Source organism: Phaseolus vulgaris, chromosome 2 (assembly GCF_000499845.2).
Source record: "Phaseolus vulgaris cultivar G19833 chromosome 2, P. vulgaris v2.0, whole genome shotgun sequence".
Taxonomy (NCBI): Eukaryota; Viridiplantae; Streptophyta; class Magnoliopsida; order Fabales; family Fabaceae; genus Phaseolus; species Phaseolus vulgaris.
This window is the reverse complement of record NC_023758.2, coordinates 35,029,475-35,052,048: the sequence shown is the minus strand read 5'-3', so window position 1 is coordinate 35,052,048 and position 22,574 is coordinate 35,029,475. Positions and strand designations below refer to the sequence as shown.

The following is a 22,574-nucleotide window of genomic DNA, read 5'->3' as shown; positions in this document are numbered from 1 at the left end:
TATATCTCACAATTAGAGTAAGCTTTAATTTATAAATTAGTTTTGTGATGTTGTATTAAGTTTAAACTTACCTATATTTATTTCAAAAAAAACACTTAAAATTTGTGGGCTTAATTCATTTTGCTTTATTCAGTTACCTTGTCTAGAGAACTTCAATTAGGCAGAAATAGTAAAAAAAAAATTCTGAAATTAGTTACATCAATCTTATGACATGATTTATAATAACAAATAAAACATGGAAAGAAATGTTGACTTCAATTTAACTAACGACAGAATAGAACATTAACAAAAACTGGATGTTTTGTTTCATTCCAAAAATAATGTACATTTGAAAACATATTACTTTGAATCTAAACAATTCAAAGCATCTTTAATATTCTCTATTGTTGAGGTGACAAGTGCATTAACGTTACTTACCACTTCGATGTCTACCATGCTCATTCTTGATGGACTAGAAGCCAAAATTTGAAACATTAGAGTCACCAAGGAACCTCCTGATTTCCCAACTTCTCCAGATTCTCCTTCAGGAACATTTGCTTTCCCTTCCCTAGATATGGTGAAACCAGAGGGAAGAATCGGAAACAGTGATGTGTCATCTCCGTTCATCACGTAGTTCAGTGCCTTCATGTCAAAAGGAGCGTATAACATCACACATCCCAAAGCATCTACGTAACTTTCTTGGAGAACCACTATGTTGTTCTCTTTAGGGATGAAAGGCTGCATATGAACAATTCAAATTAATTTTTATGATACTTCTCAGTAAAACAACACTTCAAATTTAAAAGTGATATGAAGAAGAATAGACAAGACTGTTTATATGCATAACAAGTTACAAAGTCTAAACTAGATACACTATGTTATTACAGTACTGGTAAAAAAATTAGCTCATATGCATTACAAGTTACAAAAAACTTGTCTCAAAATGGAGTTTGAGATGGAAAGAAGAGAAGATATGACGAAGAATTTTAAAACAGGTTCCAGAAGTGATAGCTTATACTATGGAAAAGAAAATGAGAGAGAAGAGAAAGTTAGTGTATTAAATATGGAAAAGGGTACTGATACATTCACACCATCGTCCACAATAAAAAATCCACCTACTATTTGCAGTGTCAAAGAAAAGTAGATGGTATCAATGTATCAGCCCCATTTAATATTTTCCTTGATTCATGTTTATTGACTCTGAAACACGTATTTGTGAGTTTCAATAATATGTTTAACGTAATCTTATTGAAAAACATACTAATTTAGTTCTGAATATAGCATGGAAGCATGAAACTGAAATAGAAATAACAAGTACGTACCCGCATGATTGAAATACAGTTTCCAGGATTACTACCTGTTGTGATGCGTTGAATTTCGTGCCCTGAGTTTCCAGAGCACAGAACATCCCACTACAATGAAAATAACATGGAAGCATTGATGATTTTGCGATGCAAGATTAAAATTTAGTATAAAAAAGTTTGGGGTTTGAACCTTAGCTCGTTTCCTGTCATCTATCAAGTAGTCAAAAACATGTTGTGGAGAGAGAGGAAGCCAAAAGGAGGTAGCTGCACTGAGAATCATGCCTTTAGGTTCACCAGGGTCGCTCATGTTCACTCGAACGGCAACTCTAACACCAGAATTGTTCATCCTGGTTAGGTGTGGGAAGTTCGTGTTATCTTTCATACACAAACTCTCACAGTAACACTTAACCATACGACGAGTCAAGCGCATTATATTCCTTCTTGACTCAGCTGTCCTAATCACTGAGAAAAACGAATGGCATATGAACAAATAATAATAGATCACAAATTAAAAATGAGAAGTAGGGTTTGGATAGAAGAAAACCAAGTGTAACCAACCTCCTCCACCTTCACAACTAGGTATAGTTTCACTTGAGGCACTTGCAATCCTCTCACACATTCTTTCAAGTGCCAAAACCCATCTTTCTGCTCCATATGCATTATTGCCACAAATAAGATCTCTGAAAAGATCGTGAGTTTGGATCTTATCATCCACTTCCACATGCTCCACCCAAGAAACCTGTCAAAATTAAACAATAGGAGTGTTTTTGAACTAGCTAGCATTCTGTTAGGGCATAGAAAGGAAAGGATATGGTTGAGATTCAACAATACTGTGCAAACAGTGCGGCAATGAGTGAAAACAACACTAGCTTCTTTTGAAAAATATAGTTTTCCAAACTTTTCTCGAGATATTGGTACAATACACTAAATTCTCAAAAACATGAATGAAAATTGTTTTTTAACCAACAAATGGAAGACATATTAAGTGCCACTGTATTAATTATTTGATGGGCTCCATGCTTCATATAGGTCATAAATGATCATTACTCACCTTGTAACAAAAAAGGGGTGTAATCTTGGATGCAAATTTATGTTGTGTACCAGATGAAAACTAAATCTATACAAACTAGCTAATTCTGTTTGGAACCACTGTTCTAAGTAGATAGGAATTTTAACTGTATCATATAACTCTACTTTCAATCACTTCTATCAATTTAATTATTCAGGTTTCAACAAAAAATAGAATATGTTATGAAAAATAATGTGGCGGCTGTCATGAGGGAAATTTGGAATCACATAAACAAAATGGTATTAAAAAATGGAGTATGTGCTTGAGAGACTTTTTTTTAACACAATTAAAATGTTGGACATGAATTACAAATCTAAATAAAAACAATTGTGTTCTTATTCAAACTAGTGACTCCGTATGAAAACTTAGTTACAAATGTATTAATCCCTAACCAATGTTTTTACAGTTAACTTCTATTGCTGCGGTCTACACAAATTGTTGTGGTTTTGCAATATGATCAGCATATCTAAAGTGCTAGCTTTTTCTTTCTTTTTGAAATGATATGAGGACATCAAGTTTGACTTTTTGGAAGTTGTTGTAGTATAGGAGGTGGGTTTAAATTACACTTACATAACTAAATTTCAATTTCAGATCTATTTCACAACTGTTCTTTTATAGAGAGAAGGGTGACCATGGTAATTCTCTGACATCTTAAATGCTTATAGTATTTTGGATTGTAATTATTAGCTATCAATAAACTTGTTTATTAATGTAATAACTTAGAGGCTTTTTGGGATGGAGGTTTCTAAAATTTTGACATGAATTTTTGTGTGGAGTGAAGTGATGAATTATTAGGTTTCCACTTCTATAATTAGGAACTGCAACTTCACGGTCCTCAATATAGAGGTTGAGTCAATTTAGATATAGATGGAATATATCCATGTCTCTTTTTTGTTAAAAGGATGAAGTACTACAATTTAATATATTTTTTTATTGTTGATTAAAAAAACTTACCTTGTAACAACAATACACAAGTGACATTTATTCAGTTAAATAAACATAGTTATCCTATTCTATAAATGCAATTCAAAATTGGTTAGCGTGAGATGGACATGAAGAAAAAGAAAAGAGCTATGAAGAGTTACTAACCCTGCACAATCCCTCAGTGATTTCTTGAATCAACAATCCAGATGGGAGCCTCCGAGTGGTGGAAACAGTAGAGGTTTTGTGTGTCGAAGAATCAACTGACACATCCCCTATGGTCCATACACCTGCTTCAATTTGTTTACAATAACGAAGGAAGTGGAATTCCCGAGTTGGAACCAAAGGTGAAAGAATGTGCATTTCTGCATTCATCTATACAAATGTTCTTCACTTATCACCTAATCCAGAGATATTGTTATACCAAAATCACATGAAGCAAGGTTTTCAGGAAAACATACCAACTGCAAAGCTCCATTTCGGTTTCCTAACGAACCACTTTCGAGTACTTCAATTGTTTGGGCCTTTTTAACAATTGTTGGGAATAGATAAACCCATTTCTCCTTCAAAGATCAAAGTATATATAACATATTTTAAGAGTATTCATGTTTCAAATATGCAGATAACCAGTAAAATGTTTGATGGAATAGAATCATAGAAGTGCTAACCGAATTTAAAAACATTTCCACAAGCTCCGTCCCACTCATTTTCACCACTCGTGAATCTTTCGAAGACTCTACTCGAGCATGAGGTCCGTTTAAGGTATTACTCCTTTGAAATATCCTTTGGTAGCAATCACGCTGCAGAATGAATCTCTCATCCACCATAGACCTGAACCAGAAGGGTTCGTTCATACTTAAGAGTTTCATCAACTCTTCCATCGCAGTATTCGCAATCTTCAGCATTCGTGCCTTTTCCGTATCTCTATTTTCGATGCTCGTCGGTTGGGATGCCCTATCGCTGTTCAAAATTTTAAGTATCCCATCCAGATCAAGATCAAGAGATGGCGTATGGTCCTGAAGAATGGACGAAATGTCTTGACAAGGAGGTGGAATATCTTGATCTAGGGTAGGAGTAACAGAAGGAACGCTTAAACATGGATTTGGTCCTTGCAATTGGCTTTGTTCCTCAGCAGCGGGAACGTTGTTGTTATTTTGATTATGAGTAGAAGCCAGTGTGTGAATATTTTGATCAAGAGCAGTAACCAAAGCTGGAATATTATACTCAAGACATGAAATCAAAAGAGAATCATCTTGACTGGGAAAGGGATCAAGAATGGCAGGAGAAGTAGCAGTAAGAGAAGAAACACGTTGAACAAGTGCAGGAGCAGGAATTTCTCGACTATGGCCATGATTAAGAATAGGAATAGGAATAGGAATATCCTGAGAAAGGGTTGATGTAGCAGTAGGAACATGTTGATTAACTGCTGGAATATTATGCTGAGCAGGGGAAGGAATGTGAGGATCATCATTAAGAATGAATGGATTTTGTGAAGTTCCAACCGTCAAACTTGCTCGTAAGGTATCAAGTGAAGAAGAAGAAGAAGAAGAAGGAATAGCAGGAAGTAGTTGTGGATCAACCCCATTGTTTGCCATGAATGAGATTACTCTCTCACACTGAAAAATAATTCAGAATAGTGTGTCCTGAGATTCACACCACAAGAGAAGCAATTAATTAATATACTTTATTATATACTAACCTCTTTGATTAATAGAATATTTTCTACCTTCAAGATTTGCAAAGAAAGTTCTCGCTCTTCTTGTCCCATGGATCGACCCCCACAAGGTGCGCATGCTACACTCTTCAAAGTCTCACTCATTATACGGTTTTCTGTCTGTATTCTTTCATTCTCAAGACGAAGAGCATCGATATCTAATCGCTCACTTTTAGTCTGAAAATTGCACCAAATCAGTTAATGAACAAGATGGTGACTAAGTACGTACTATTAACTAACTAAGCATAAGCATGTAAGATATTTGTCCTTAAAAATGAAGTATCATGAGACTAACCCTTAATTGTGTTTTCTTGTTCTGAAACCAAAATTTTACTTGTTTAGCATCAAGCCCAAGCTCCTCTCCTATTTGACGGCGTCGTGTTTCGTCCGGATGTGAGCATTCTTTGAAGATTCTGAGTTTCAAAATGGAAAATATAGTTAGATTTTCAGCAGCATTGAGAGAGTGTTAAATATCGAATACCAAACAATACTACATGTATCAAGGTTTTTGAGCAAAGGCACGAACAATAAATAGATGAAGGAAATCCATAATCAACGAGACAAGAAAGCACAGTATTATACTTTGCATATATATATAGAGATCAATAAACACATGAAAGATATCTAAAATATAAGACACATCACAATGAAAGTTCTTAGGGTCAGAAACCAAAGAAATAGAAAAGTGGTTAAATTTGAACTTCTGAGGAATCACCTAACCATTCAGCATGTTCAGCTCGAGCACCAGGTGTACCTTCTGGATTGTATTTTATGTCTCTATGTATATGTTGGGATAAAACTTCTACGCAGTTTTCTTTATATATTTTGAGTACTGTTTTTCAATATATATATATATATAAAGTTTATTAAATATAGTGAACCCTTATGCATGAAAATAAAACGTAACCAACCAACATGTTCCCAATCCCTCTGTATCTACCTTCTACCTGCATGTTGAAAAACAGTACCCATCTTAGTCCCAAAAGCAAAACAAAAAATCATGGTATCATATATGTATATACCAGAAATTAAAATATATATGCCATGCACACAGATTAAACCTTCAATAAAGTTTTACCTCCATATGTTAACTCTTAGTATAAATCCTTATATAGATAGATTATTAGAGTATAAAATTTAAATTTTGATCAGAGAAGGATACTAAAAATACTTATAATATCTAAAAATCTGGTATTGTAAAAATTGCCTTTTAGAACTGAAATCGTTATTATTTTAGTTTAAACTTAAATATGACATTTCTGTCTTTTGGAATCAAAATCAAATAACCATCAAATATGGTTTTTTTTTTTTTCAAATTTGAAAGAGATAAAAAAAAAAGAGGAATAACTACCAATCATAGAAGAGAGACCATTTTTGTTAATTCAATTAACTAAAAATGGATGATAGTTGCAGTTTATTAAGGGGAAATAAAAAAAGAATTAAGTCTCCTTAAAGCTTAAAAGAGTGTTTTATAGGAGAATTTTTTATGTTTACTGAGAATCTTAAGTTCAGAAATATGAACATTTTAAAAATCATTTAAAGAAGCCCAACATTTCCAAGAATATTTTTAGTTAATTTTTTCACAAAAAGATTTCTTGAAAGAGATAGATATCAAAGATTCTCAAAGGAATAAATTCTTTTACAGACATGTCTCCCACTTTTTAGAATAATTTTGGCATACCAATCATTGTGAACAAAAAACACAGTTCCTAAGAGATATAATTTGTGGAGAACATGAAAAAATTTGTACACTTTCCAAAATTAAGACCAACAAAAATAAATATAGAAATTAATTATTCCCATCCAATAAAAGGGAATAATAAACTTGAAAGTCATTTAAATAGAAAAAGATTGAACTAGAAATTTTTTGACACCTCTCTAAAATGTTGCGTGCACTTGAAAGGAAAGAGATACGAAAAAATATTAATAAGATAAAATATCCACTTCTAACAAAATTTAAAGAAAAATTATACTTTAACACTTTTGTATAAAAAACACTTACTTAAGAACTACATTTTAATAATATATAACATATATTAATACTTTAAATTTAAAAAAAAATTAGAAAATTAAAATATTGAGATAATTAGTTATCAAGTGATTATTTTTATAAATAGATGTGAAGATATCAAAGTCCAAATTTAAAAATGTGCCTATATTAGTCTAATAAAAGATCTTGAAAATAAAAAGAGACTGTGATATGAACAATCAATAATAGTTAATAAATAAATCATGATAATAAATTTAATTTTCATCTAAGTTTCTTTATCAAACAACCTCTATTTATGATATTTTTAATTTATTACTCTTATTTTCTTTACCATCTACTTTATCCCTTGATTTTCTTCTTCTCTACTAAGAAAACTTTGTTTTGGTATTCTTAGTTTGCCTATTCACATGTACAACCAAGAAAACAACAACAGCAATATATGAATTTTAAAAATAAATAATAGTGATAATAATAAAACATAAATAAGTTATAATAAAATTAAATATTAATAAAAATATTTTTTTTTTTTTAAGTTCTTTATAATTTCAAACCTTAAGTTCATCTATTTCTCTACTATTCACAATCATCATATATTAGTGACGAGGGAGATTAAAAGAAGTAAAAATATTTAGAAAAGAAAAGAAAAATAAAAGCATCTCCCATTATTGATCGTTTTAGAAAAAATACTAAATTTTAGAAAAAATTAATATTATTAAATAAATTAAGTAATTTTCTTAATAATAAACTAGTTAATTCAGTATTAAGATAAATAAAATATGTTTTAAAACTATTTAACTCAGCATCCTATTTTTTATTTATTTAATTTTTTTAGTCCCTACAAGAGAGTGAGGAATGCGTTATCTTACTATTTTATACAAGTATTTATCCTTGTTTTGGACAAAAAAAAAATACAAAAAAACTTGAAAAACTATCATAAAAAAGATATTTTAAAAAAAATATCCCATAAAAAGTAGGAAATTGTTGTAATTTCTCATGTAAAAATTAAAATTGAATCATGAAAGGGCTTGTGTGTTTCCTTGAAAAGTATAAATAAAAACAATCTTTCAATAAAGTCAAAAGAATCGTGTTGCAACTCCAAAATTCAATATTTCTCCATCTCGTAATGTTTGAAATAATAAAATAACATTAGTAATAAATTCAATTGTTTAATAGTTGTAAGTGATAGCATTCATCAAATCTCATACATTTCCTATCCATTAACCCTAAAACAAGATTCCATTTGAAATCAAAGACAGTAAAAATAAAAAAAATAAAAAATTGTGAAGAATAGAGGATCGATGATCTTACTCTTCGAGTCTAGCTATTATTTCTGGATCATGACGATGACGACAATGGTAAATACCTTCTTCACCACGATCTGACTCACTCAACTTTGAACTACTCATTCTTTCAACCCTAGTAAGCAAATGTACCTTGTGTGAACAAGTGAACTCTTCAGATGTTTTTATATGCCACTTCACAAGGGCTTAAAGCATGCTCACACGTATACACCTCTCCCCACACGTCTCCCCACACGGGTCAATTTGTCCAATCTTATAAAACCCCTAAATCTCAAAGGATTATTTTTTTATAAGATGAAGTGGTATTCTGAACACTTTTTTTCTCCAAAACGGGTAAATAATTTAGAAGGTAGTAAAAAAATGCTTTGGAACAATATCCAATATGGAAAAGATAAATTTGGGAAATTCAGATTAATTAAGGAAGGTTTTCAATTACTTCAGTTTTTCCAAATATTACCAAACTTAAAGCAAACACATTCAAAGTTGAGATTTCAAGTTGTATAATAATATCTAACATATATTACCAAACTTAAAGCAAACTCATTCAAAGTTGAGATTTCAAGTTACATAATAATATCTAACATGAAAACTTTTATTTAAAAAAGCAAAACACACTCAAATAGTGTTTCACAAGTGTATGAATATGAAAAAAAGTGAGTGAGGGATGAAGATCAAAAATAGAAAAATAAACTACAAATAAATTCATTTTATAATATTTTTTCCAGAGTTTTTCTATTTGAATATTTAGAAACTCAATTTTAAACCTGATTTAATCACATAAAACTGATTTAAAAGATAAAATTTATATATTCTCATATATTATAATTTTACCATGCATATACATGAGATGGTTGAAAACGTGTAATGGAAGAGAAAAAATATTAAAGAAGGAAAAGAAAAGGACAAAAATAATTTGATATTTAACTTTGTCTTAAACCTTTAAGTCAACTGGGTTTTCAATAAAATAATATAATTTTAGCCCCACAATTTTAATTTTATTATAAAAAATTTAATATAAATAATGAATAACATATATAACTATAGATTTATAAACGTTAGTCAGAATTAAGTAAAAAATATGTAAAACATTTTAACATAGAAGTCAGTTTCTTGACTAAACGGAAATGAAAAAAAAATTGTAAAACTCATAATTGTGTTAAAAATTTAGTGAATTTTGAAGATAGCTTTTACATTTCATAATTTTTTAATAAATATCTCAGTCTAGTGAATATATAAAAGTAAAAAATAATTTTTTTTATGAAATTATAAGTTCTTACTAGTGAGAAATTAATTTAATAAGAGGAGCAAGTTTACCATATAAGGGATCAAGGTTACATTTATATCCACTAAACAGTGTAATTAAGTTCAAAAAAGGGATGCTCCTCTCTTGTCATGCAAAAGTGGTTTCATGTTTTTTTATTAATAAAAAATTAATTAAATTAAAGATGGACATTAATGATATTTCAATCTTTATAAAAAATAATTTCTCACATATAAACCTATTTACACTTTTATTTCCCTATCAAACATCCTTTTGTTATTTGCACTTTTATTTCTCCATCAAGCATCCTTTTGTTTTTATTTCTCTGTTTTATTTTTATTTCCCTATCTAGCACCATTTCAAAAGTAAAAATAAAAAATAAAAAAATTAATAATTTTAATTTTGAATGCATTAAAAAAAATATTTTTAATGTTTAAAATAATTATTAATAATAAAAAATGAGTTTTTACAAAATTAAAAAAAAATTAAAAATGTTTAGTTTACTCTTTTTTGTAAGAATGAAAAAATTAAAAATTAAACTCTAAAACAACATAAAAGTTGAATCTATAAACATAAGAACTAATATGGACATAAGATAACAATATAATCGAACAAAAAATGTTCATATTGTCAAACACAAAAACACACAAAAAGAACGTGTTTTAACATTATTTGATCGTCTACCTCTCGTCATTAATTATTTTTCATTTTGTACAAACCATTTAATATATCATGGAAGAAAATATTAAATGAATGATCATCTCTCATTTATTTTCCTTTTTATGTTCAATATATACTTATTATTTAATATCACTTTATATCTCTTATCTTTATCTTGTTTTTATTTTTTTTTATTTTTTTTATATCTTTTATCTTTATTTTATTTTGTTTTTCCTTTATTTTATATATTTTATGTTTTTAGTTATTATTTTTTTTCTGCTATTCTTTATTTATTTCTGTTTTTGTTTTTATTTGTATTGTTGTTGTTTTTATTTTCTATATTTATTTATTTTTGCATTTTTCTTCTTCTCATTTTTAAGCATTAAGTGTAGCATTTGCATTAGTTTTTTTCTAGGATTTTGCATTTAGGGTAGACACTTCAATATTATCTATGTCTACTACTAATTAATACTAATTGACTTTATTTTTTTTATAATTATGTCTTGTATTTTTTACTTGAAATTAACATGATTACATCATCAATAATAATAAAAATAAATACTAATTTTTGTTTATAGATTCAACTTTTATGTTCTTGTAGGGTTTAATTTTTTATTTTCTTCATTCTTAAAAAATAAATTAAACTAAATATTTTTAATTTATTACTTTTTTATTTTTATTTTGTAAAAGCTTATTTCTTTATTCATTAATTATATTTCTAACTATTTTAATATTTAAAAATATTTATTTTTTTAATGCATTCAAAATTAAAATTACCAATTTTTTTAAAATTTATTAATTAATTTATTTTTTTAATTTTGAAATGGTGCTAGATAGGGAAATAAAAACTAAAGGGTGCTAGATAGAGAAATAAAAACAAAAGGGTGCTAGATAGAGAAATAAAAACAAAAGGGTGCTAGATAGGGAAATAAAAGTGTAAGTAGTGCTATATGAGGTATTGAGTCTATAAAAATATTTAAAAATCTAATAATTTTTTCTTTACATGGAAACAATTTCATAATAAAACAAATATGCATTATATTCTACTAGAATTACTAATTAAAATATGTATTTTCTTTCTATTAGCCACATATTCTTGTTATCACTAAATAACTTCCTACTAAGATCTTACATTGACTACTTAAGTGTACTCCAACAAGATCTTACTGTCCTATCAAAATGTTGTTTTCTCTTTACTCTAATCATCAAATTTGTTTTGCCTTACTGTCAATTTTTTTTTTATCAGCAAAACATTAATAAAATAATTAAAGATAACACTTTAAGGGTGTCCCAACCCTTATACAGAATCTAAACCATGTTACTTAAAACAACAATCCCAAAACTAATTTGAACAAACTCAAAGCTTGAGATTGCCTCCTCATTTCAAGACCTTCAAATTGTTATAGTTGCTAAATTAATTATGCACCAGTTGCAGAAATGGTTACTGCAGAATTATGCAGCTAAGTGTTGACAAAAAAAATTTATAAGAGTAAAAAAGTGCACCAACAACATCGATGGCTCCTTGTTGCAGTAGCAGAGCCCATAGATAGCAACACAATACACTGCGCATCACCCTACACACGACCCTATATCAACTAAGAGCATCTCACAAAACAAAGAAAGTCGCAACAGAATAAGAAGACAAGTTTAGTGCTAGAGGGAACCAACCATCAAAAGAAAGGATGAGCTTTATAAATAAGATTTTAGATCTAGATAGAATGAACAAAGACGCCCGCCCTGGACTGCTTCTACAGAATAACAGTCTCCAAAACCCCCTACCACACCCTTCCTCTTTGAATCCAACAAGATTGATCACAACACAAGCCACAAACTCCCTACCGCACCCTTCCTCTCACAAGACATTCTTAATGCAGATAATAGGATTCATATGCCAATTGAAGAAGGAGTAGTTAAAAGCATCCATTGTTTCTTCTTATGCCCTACTGTCAAAGTATTTCTTCTTTCAGGATATTTATCCAACAAACGTCTATTCCTCACCTTGTCAAAGCTTTTGTTTGTTACATTGTATCTATCCCAGCAGACTTTTAATTCCATTGTTGTGTGCCTTTGCTATTTTGTCTCTTCTAGGTGCTTTCCAAAACCTTGTTGTTGTTCTATTGTACTAGTTCCAAATATATCATCAAGATCAATCCTTCCTGATTCTACACCTTTGGTTTTCGCCCTTCACATGCTTCATATCATAATAATTTTCCTTCATTATCCCCTTTGTTGTTTGATTTCTTGCACATCTACTAAGAAAAACCTTTCCAGCCTTTTGTTATCCATCATTGTAGTAATAAAAAACTGTTAATACTGATTACTACTTTTATATATAATATTCCATTTCCTCTAACCCAAAACATCCCAATATCTTTCTCATCCTAATATAAACCAGAATTTTCAAAACAACAAACTAAGTCTCCTTAAAAGAGTTCCTATACATGCTTTTTATTTCATAATTCTTCCCCATATTATACCTACAAAGCTTAGTAAACACCACTTTTAATGTATAAAAGAGGATTCAAAAGCAAATTAGAAAATGAGAAATTAAAAACACTAACCTTATACTTCATCCATGACCAAGCTCTAAGTTGAGCCATATGAGCTGATAATAAAAAAAAAAATTGAGCCATATTAAAAATTTCTTCCTCGTCAACTTTACCCTCTTTGAAAATAACTTTGTTCTCATGATCCCATATGCTCTAAACAACTATCACCTAAATCCCTTTCCATACTAGATATTGTTTTACATTGACGTGAGCCAAATAAAAATTTTCAAAATTGTGCTTCACTTCCTTATGTGGAACAAATTGAATGCCTATACACTTATAACAATGAGTCCATACTTGATCTGTTGTTTTACATTCCACAAATAAGTGTTGTATTGATTCAACCCCTAATTAGCATAAAGAGCATGTTGATACATTAACATGAAGACCTCTTCTAATTAGATTCACCCTAGTTGGAATTTTTTCCAACAAAATCCTTCAAGCTAGAGTTAAAGTATTAGGCATCGCTTTGACGACCATGGACATTTATAAATATCATTACTTTGACTTTTGATGTATTTAAATAAACATCTGTAAGTTGATTTAACTGTAAATTGATATGAATCCTCACCTTCCCAAACCTTTAAGTCTTTAGCTTTCCTATTCAGATGTACATTTGATAATGCCATTAACTACTCATCTTCTTATTTTCTCTCCCACTCAAACCTATTCCTTTTTCAAATTAATCTCCAAGACCATTCTAAACCCGCCTATGTTCCTAATTCGCCTACCTTCCGATCTTAATCTAATGATATTGAAAAAGTCTAGGACATTTATGCATAAGATTATCTTGCCCTAACCATACATCCTCTTTGAATCTGACTTTGTCCCCTACACCTATTTTCCAACATGTTTCTTTTTCAAACCAATCTCACTTTGTCCTTCACACACACTTCATCTAAATCTTTCCACCACCAGGACTGATATTTAGTCTGAATCTGTGTCCTTCTTGATTCAACACCATACTTAAACAATAGTATCTCTTTCCATTTTCCTTTTAAGTATTACCAACAATTTTTGATGAAATTAAAATTGAACCCGTCAAGCCCCATGCTTTTTGAACCTTCACATTGCCACACTGCTTCCTTAACTTCATCCTCTGAAAAAGTTGCAATTAGTCTTGCATTATCCTCCTCAAATACAAATTTAAATTCTACTGCTCCTGACCTAACACCTAAATCCTTTGTTGCGTATAACTATAGCCACAACTATTGCGTGGGAAGTTGCAATAGGTAGCAAGGAAGCAACATACCTTCTTTATAACTGCCATGCTTTATATCCTAGACCTGGGCTAAGTTGTTGGCTTATTTTGGTAGATGTAGTATATTGTATATGTGCAGATTTTTTTTTTTATTGAGGTTTAGGCTTATGAGTTCTATATGTGCAAAATATAAGGTTTTTTGTACATTGGTTGGAGTACCCCTAGTACTCCCATTTATATTACTTTTTATTGCTAATTTAAAAAAAATTCTTTGCCCCCCCCAACACACACACACACCCCATCCCATAGTTACTCTTTAACCTCATTCCTAAGTCTTCTCCATTTAATAATTAAATGGTAATATTTTGAGCACCTTCCTTTAACCAACTAGCCCTAGCCTTTTGGTGCAAAATCCAATCTAATTTTTTTTAATTATAACTCTCAATTGATTGACTACTTCCATCCTCTTAAGTCTTATACTATCATCAAGCTCACTATTATCATCCTTACTATCCAATTCCTCAAGCTCCTTTAACACTTTCATCTTAGTTACATCTAACAACCTAAACACTTCCCCGTTCCATGTTTTAAGATCAACTTTCTAAGTCTCCAACTTATCTTTGAATTTTCTTACACCATCACCTTGCACTGTATATGAATTCCACTTGTCCTTCACGAACTCCTAGAAACCCCTTTCTAAATTCCAAACCTCAATAGACCTAAAGGGTCTTGACCCTTTCACGTAAGAATTCGATTAATTTTATTAGTCTTAATTCACATAAAAGTTGGTTACTAGAATTTTGGGTTCCTTCCTATAAGTAAAATTTGAAAAAGATATCCATCTAGATTGTTGCTTGCTATAATACTCCACAAATTGGGAAAATCACTGCACCTATATAGTTTCCTACATCATAGCACTTCCCCTCCCCTCCCAAATACTTCGCTTCCAAGATAACATTGGACATAAATATAGCATAAGTTGTGGTGAGACATGTTTGTAGCCATCAAACCTTCTCAACATATGAACTCATAGCTACTTCCGACAGATAAGCAAGACCAAATCTTGAGTTGGGTACCTTACATTGTGATCTACTTGTGTCTTTGAATAAAATTGAGAATAGAATTCCCATGTTGTAATTGTATGATTGATGGGAATTGCCACTTTGAAAAGACATGGTGATTTCCATGCAAATAATCCATAAAGTGGAGATACTATGATTAACAAGCATTTGTTGGTTTTTGACAGATAATTGTAGACATATATGCCTTAAGTCTTGATCAGTTCAACGATCCTTGTGTTTTATATGTCCAACTTTACTTGCATAGCTAATACATGCAATAGGCCTTACACACAAAAAAAGACATTTGTCCCTTGATTTGAGGATCTATAGTTACATTCCATAATGGTTCATACTGAATACAACTGAGCGGATGTTGGCCAACACTTGTTAATCCAAATGAAATACATATTTTGGTTGCTCACTATTGTTGTCATAATTTAAGCATACATGCAGTAGCTATGAAGAGGAATAATTTTATAGTTAGTTGACCTCGTTATATGGAATAAGAAAGTAGAGGTCTTACAATGAGGGGCTACGACAATGTGTTTTGGCTTTATTTCAAGGAGTTTAAATGAATCCCATTTTTGTAAAAAGAATGAAGCACACCTTTGTGTTTTACATTAATTTAATTCGTTTACTGTTGATTTTTTTTTGTCTTGACTTCAAAAACATCAATTGTTGTTGTTTTATTTCAATAACATTAAAATATTTTGTGTACTTGTGTAAACAAAGTGGGTCTAGATAGTACTTGAGATTGACTGTAGTTATTGTCGTAGGTGTCGGTTGCTTGTTCGTGCTCCCTTGTGTCCTTGTGCTTCAATGCTTCACTCCTTCATACTTCAACACTTATTCTCCTTAATTCCTCAATGCTCGATCGGGAGTAAACCTGTAGAAGGTTCTCCGACGATCAAGTAAATACTTTGTATTGAGAGTATATACTGTAAAATTGATAAAAACGTACCTTACTCTATTGTAGAAGGCTTATTTATAACATTTAGTAATGGACCATCTGATTGATGGGTCGTATCTGTCATATATCTGCACTAAATCCGTGTTAGCTGATTTCTCGAAATGTAACCATGATTTATAGGGAGGTATGTTTGGAGCATATCTTTAATAAATCAATGTTAGCTGATTTCTCAGGGTGTCACCCGGGTTTGATGGGATGTGGTTCTGATTTATAGGAAATTTTCTTATTTATCATTTATTGTAGTTATGCTTTTAATGTGGTTGACCAATTGGGCGGTTGATCATAGAGACCGAGTGACATGGCTTATTCAGTCTCGATACATAATGATTTTTGTTGTTGCAGATTATGCATACTAAACTGCTTCATCCTATCATTTACTCGTGCCGACTTTGAATTATATTTGACGGATCACTGAAATAAATACTTAGTCCACCTCACACTTTCTCTAATGATCTGTCTGCTCGACTCGCATGACTTGATTCGCATTGTCATCCACTACCTATCTCCAATAAATATTGTATGTGTCAAATTAGATGAGGTGCCAAATATATAAAATATACTAAAAGTAAAAAAAAAAAACTTATTTACACATTAATTTATATATACTTAAAAGAAACGGGGATGCGAGGAAGACTCCCTCCCACGCAGCTCCGCCACCGTACAAAATAAAAACTTTTTAAAAATAATTTTAACTACGTCCTACGTGTGTAAATAATATAAAAAAAACACAGTTTTGCAGTAAAATTATATAATTATTTGTATATTTAATACGTTCCCACGTATAAAAGTTATTCACACGCAAATACTTTTCAAATCATACATCAATAAATATAATTAAGGAAAATTAGTAGCATATTCTAAATTTATTAATTGAAATTAAATAAATTTAATAATGTATTCATTAAATTTATTGCATTTGAAATTATTTGTAGGTGGGGTTTTTCACGTATACAGAGAACTCTTTTCCAAAGGGTAATTATTGAATAAATATGGTATTTATCACAATGCAATAATACGCATGAATGACTAAAGTTAATTACAAAATACTCTTAAATTTTTTTTATTAAAGTAAAATATAATTAATAGTTTAAATAATATTAATAAAGTTCATATTAAATTAATGTCATACATTTATTATATTTCTTAAATGCTTCTTCATTTACATATCCATTATAATTCTTTTGATCAATATTAAAGGTCAATTATTATAATATTTAATATTTGAAAAATATAATAATTATTTAACTTTTTTTATGAGAGTAAACTACAGTTATCTCAAGTGACAAATACAGAAATGACATTGATTATCTTTAAAGTTATACGTTACTTTTAGAAGAAATTGAATAGAGTTTATTTTAAGTATTTTGAAAAAAATTTACGCAAGAAAATTATTGAGTATAAATTAATTTTAGAGATTAAAATAATTTGTTACTATTTGACTAAATTAGATATCATTTTATTAGGGAAGGCAAAGCGGGGCGGGGCGGGCCGTGCGGGCCGACCCGCGGCCCGCTGGTAAAAAACGCGGGGCGGGCTGACCTTTTCAACCCGCTAACCCGCATTAGCCCGCGGCCCGTACGGGCCAGCAGCGGGGCGGGGCGGGCTGGCCCGCTAACCCGCAAGAAAAAAAATGGATGAAAGTTTTTCTAAGACGATATCCAATGTTATTGAAATGAAAGAATGTCAACAATGTTTATAATGTTTATGTTTAATGTTTTTGAATTAATGTTTATGTTTATGTTTTAGAATTAGGTATTTTTAATATTTTGAAAGTGGAAGAATAGTGATATTTGATATTTATCTTAATGTTTAATGTTTTGATGTTTGACTATGTCGGAAAAAGAAGAAAAAAAAATTAGGTTTGATAGTAACAAATATATAGGTTTAATTTGACAATTTTTTAAGAACAAAATGTAAAAAAAAATAAAAAAAAGAATGCGGGCCAGCTCTTATGCGGGGCGGGTTGGGAATTCTAGCCCGCAATAATTTTGCGGGGCGGGCCAACCCGTCCCACATTTTTGCGGGCCAAGCGCGGGGCGGGCCAATACGGGGCGGACTGACCCGCTTTGCCATCCCTACATTTTATAAATTAAAAAAACCATTTATATTTAAAATAATTTTTATCATTAATAAAAAATTATAAAATAATTTCTAAATTGGTTTATAATCATTAACTACTAAGATTTTAGCTATTTACTACTTTATAATCTAAATTAGTCTTTATTAAAAACCACTTTAAATATGAATAATTTTTTAGTTTTAAATTAATATTTAATTTAGTTAATATATTGATTAATTATTTTTATCTCTAAATTTAGTTATTATTTAGTAATTTTTTTATAGTTATTAAATGTAAGCAGGTCATCTGATAATTTTATAGAAGTTTTCAACAATTATTTTCTAAGAAGATAATTAGTATAGATAATACTCAAATAAGAGAAATTTTTTTGTCCTAATTTATTCAAACAAGACTACATACATTTTTTCAAAGTTAAACATTAACAAATTTTACTATTTAAAATAAATTTTGTTATTATTGTCTCATATTTTTAGCTATACGGTATCACTACAAGAAAATCATGAAATAGAAACTAATTTTAGAAACAAAAAATAATTAGTTGTTATAGTGACTAAATTAGAGACCATTTTAGGAACTGAAAAATAAAATTGATTTCTAAATTAGTTTCTATTATTGTTAAATGTTTCTAAATTGGTATCTAATTAGCAACCAAGGTTTTTGCTATCAAATTTAAAATCTAAATAATTGGTAGTTAAAACCTTGGTAGCTAATTAGATACCAATTTAGAAACTATTTAACAACAATATAAACTAATTTAGAAATCAATTTTTTTTTTTTTAGTTTCTAAAATGGTTTCTAATTTAGTTACTATTGCAACTAATTATTTTGGTCTCTAAAAATTAGTTTCTATTTGATGATTTTCTTGTAGTGTATATAAGGTTTCTCTATAAAAATTAACAAAATCTCTTTAGGTTGTGCATTAAACTTCCCCTAAGTTTAGCATTAAGAAATACATGATGTATCTAGAGTGAATATAAAATATAAAACATTCTTACATTGTTTATGTCTGTCGAAACTTATTGTAAAAATCATATTTTACATTTTGTTTTTAAGTTCATGCAAATAAGGAAAAAATCAAAATTTGATCTAACAAATACATATTCATATCAGTTAATAGAAAAATAAAATATTATGTTGAATATTAAATAATAACATTAAATAGGATAATATTACATATTGTTTATTTATTTTTATATTAATTATTTTAAAATATATCTCATTTGAATAGTAAATAGAGGTAATAATTGTTAAATATGTAATGTAATTAAATTCAAGATAACTCAAATTATTTGAATTAAAACTTAACAATAAAGAAGTAAATAATTATGTATAAGTATACAATAATTTTTAATATAATAATATATAGTAAAGTATGATCATTATTAGCTGTTAAAAAAAGTGACGATAAAGTAAGGAACATTATTAGCATCTCCAAACCTCAGACACGCACATGCATATGACACACATGCATATGTAATAGTGACTATGTAATTCTATATTTTTTTGTGGTGGTACTGGATTGCCAAACCTAGATGTAATGTACTTTTGCAGATTGTTATGACATACCACGTTTATTCACCAATGCAAGAAAAACTATCACTTTGGGTGCTTAGTTGGGTTTTTTGACAGTTAATTACGTTGTTTGCAGATATTTTGTTTGATGTATATTAGGGGCTATGTTTAGAGAAATATGAATGGCTTTTTGTATGGTGGGAAGGGAATGTATTTTTTTTGGAAGGATGTGGTATCCATCTTTTGGCTTACTCACTATAAGAAAATCATTAAATATAACTAATTTTAGAGATCAAAATAATTAGTTACTATTTGATTAAATTACAAATTATTTTTTTTATCTAAAATAGTTTCTATTATTAATAAAAAATTATAAAATAGTTTCTAAATTGGTATCTAATTATTAATTGGCAAGGTTAGCTACTTACTACTTTATATTCTAAATTAGTCTCTATTAGTCTTTTAGAGACTAATTTAGAATCTAAAATATTAGTGTTTTTTTTATCGGTAATTAGCAATTAAGATAAATCGGCCCACTTAAGGGGTGGTCAAACCCTCGTACAGAGAACAACATATAAAATTCCTTTTCCCTTTCTTATCTAAAACCCACAGATTAATCCTCTACTTCCTTTCCCAACTCTAAAACTTAACAAAAGACAAAATATTGTACCATTATTAAATCAAGTACATGCTACCAAGGGTTCTAGACACCATTCAGAGAACAAGAAACTCACTGATGGTATCTTTGAATTGATCCAGGACCAAACCTTGACCTGTGCCAGAGAAAATACTTCGGTATGGTCAACCACTCCTCCTTTAAACAAACAATTATTCTCATGTCTCCAAATCTCGCTGACCAAAGCTATCCAAATATTACCCATAATAAGATTAACTGAATGAGGTGTATCGAAAATTTTGAAATTCAATAAGATCCAGGAACAATAAGATCTACTGAATTCAATCCTAACCAGTCATAACATAGGTTCCAAATTCTCCAAACAACCCTGCAACCGAATTTAAGATGATTTGTTGACTCCTTTGAAAGCCTGCATAAGCTGCAAATATTATTCTCAATTTGAATCCCTCGTCTCTCCATATTTACCTTTGTGGCTAGACTATTTTCAATCACCCTCCAAGCTGTGACATGAGCTGAAGGCAACGCTTTAATCCGCTAGAAAGAATTGTAAAATCTCGAAACTTCCTCTCCTCCTTCTCCCATTAATAACCTGTAAGAAGACTTGGCTGAAAATCCTATTGTCTCTCTATCATTCCGAACCCATTTATCCCCTATCTCCGACTCTATCCTCCTATTAGAAATCGTCTCTAAGAGCTACTTACTTGATCCTCCTCCCAAGCGAACAAACTCCTTCTCCACCTTAATTTCCACTCCCAGATTCCGTTAATCCTTGATCCACATTCACATATGTTTTCTTCTTAAGTACTGATAAAGAGAATAACCTTGGGAATCTACTTCTCAAATCTCCAGATGTTACCCAATTATCTTACCAAAACAACACGTCTTTCCCGTTTCCAATCTCCCAATTAATACGATCTTCAAACTTCCTTCCCCACTCCTCTGAACTCCAAACCTTCATCAGATCTCTCCACCATAAAGAAACTTTGTTGTTATCATTCTGAAGTTCCTTCAGGCCTCTCCATCCACTGTACTTGAATTCGATTACTTCCCTCCACAACCCTCCCTTATCCGAGTTCAAACGCCAAATCCATTTTCCCAATAAAGTAAGATTAAAACTTCTAATGTTAATAATGCCTAACCCGTCTGCATCCTTGGAATCACAAACCTTATCCCAAGCAACCCAAACAATCTTCCTCCCATCTGCCCCCCAACCCCACAGAAAATTCCTCTGTAAACTCACAATCTTCATTAACACCTTAGACGGAATCTTGAAAAGAGAAAGGTATAATAGAGGTATAGACGATAAAAAAAACTTAATCAAACAAATTCTCCCTGCCATCGAAATCTATCTACCCTTCCATCTACCTATTCTGCTTTTAACTCTATTGACCACCTCATCCCAAAAATCACCCCTCTTGTGGCATCCCCCTATTGGCAACCCCAAATACTTAAAAGGAGTTCTCATAATTTCACAATTTAATACAGACGCGAAACTCATAATTTTCGTTTGTTTCACCCCAACCCCGCCAATCCTACTCTTGAGGAAATTCACCTTGAGGCCAGAAACCAATTCAAAACAACTCAACATGACCTTAATGTTAAACACACGTTTGATATTTGCCTTACAGAAAAACAAAGTATCATCAGCGTATTGTAGCATATTTACCTTAACCGACTATTTTCCTATCTCCAAGCCTTCGATCAATTCTTTCTCAACTGCAATCTTAGACACCCCTGCAAGACTTTTGGCCACTATTAGGAACAAGAACAAAGCTAAAGGGTCGCCTTGTCTAAGCCCTTTTTTCTGAATGAATTCCTTAGTAGGACTCCTATTGACTAGAACTGATATCGAAGTTGATTCCAAGCAAGCCTTTATCCAGGATTTCCACTTTTCGCAGAAGCCAAGCCTGCCTAACATATAATAGATGAAATCTCACGCAGTCGTATGCCTTCTCATAATCTACCTTGAAACACACGCAGCTTTTTTTCTTCATCTTCATCTTCATCTCTTCTATTATTTCATTGGCAACCAGAATGTTATCCAATATCCCTCTTCCTTCAAGAAAAGCGGACTGTCTGATATTTATTACTTTACTGATCACTTTTTTCAATCTGATTGACAAAATCTTTGAAACAATCTTATACTCACACCCTACCAATGAGATAGGTCTATAATCACTAAGCCGTTGCGAATTATCGTTCTTAGGTATCAAACAGATAAACGATGCGTTAGTCCCCCTAGGCCACCTTCCATTGACCATAAAGTCATTAATCGCCGACACCACATCCTCCTTAAGACAATCCCAACAAAATTTAATGAAGCTAAAATTAAAACCATCTGGACCAGGACTCTTTGAACTATCAC

The 22,574-nt window shown here is 30.6% G+C and overlaps 1 protein-coding gene across 1 annotated transcript; it reads right to left on the bottom strand.

Annotated features, from left to right (window-relative positions):
* Positions 1 to 277: 277 nt before the first annotated feature.
* LOC137809407 (homeobox-leucine zipper protein HDG12-like) lies at positions 278 to 21,458 on the bottom strand. Its single transcript, XM_068610525.1, has 12 exons — positions 21,079 to 21,458; positions 20,911 to 20,977; positions 5,903 to 5,934; positions 5,283 to 5,400; positions 4,973 to 5,164; positions 3,942 to 4,889; positions 3,735 to 3,836; positions 3,442 to 3,648; positions 1,842 to 2,022; positions 1,474 to 1,745; positions 1,302 to 1,391; positions 278 to 717 (listed from the first exon to the last, which is right to left on the bottom strand). Exons 1-12 carry the CDS (start codon positions 21,456 to 21,458, stop codon positions 340 to 342), a joined length of 2,967 nt encoding a protein of 988 aa, XP_068466626.1. The 3' UTR covers positions 278 to 339.
* Between the last annotated feature and the right edge of the window lie 1,116 nt (positions 21,459 to 22,574).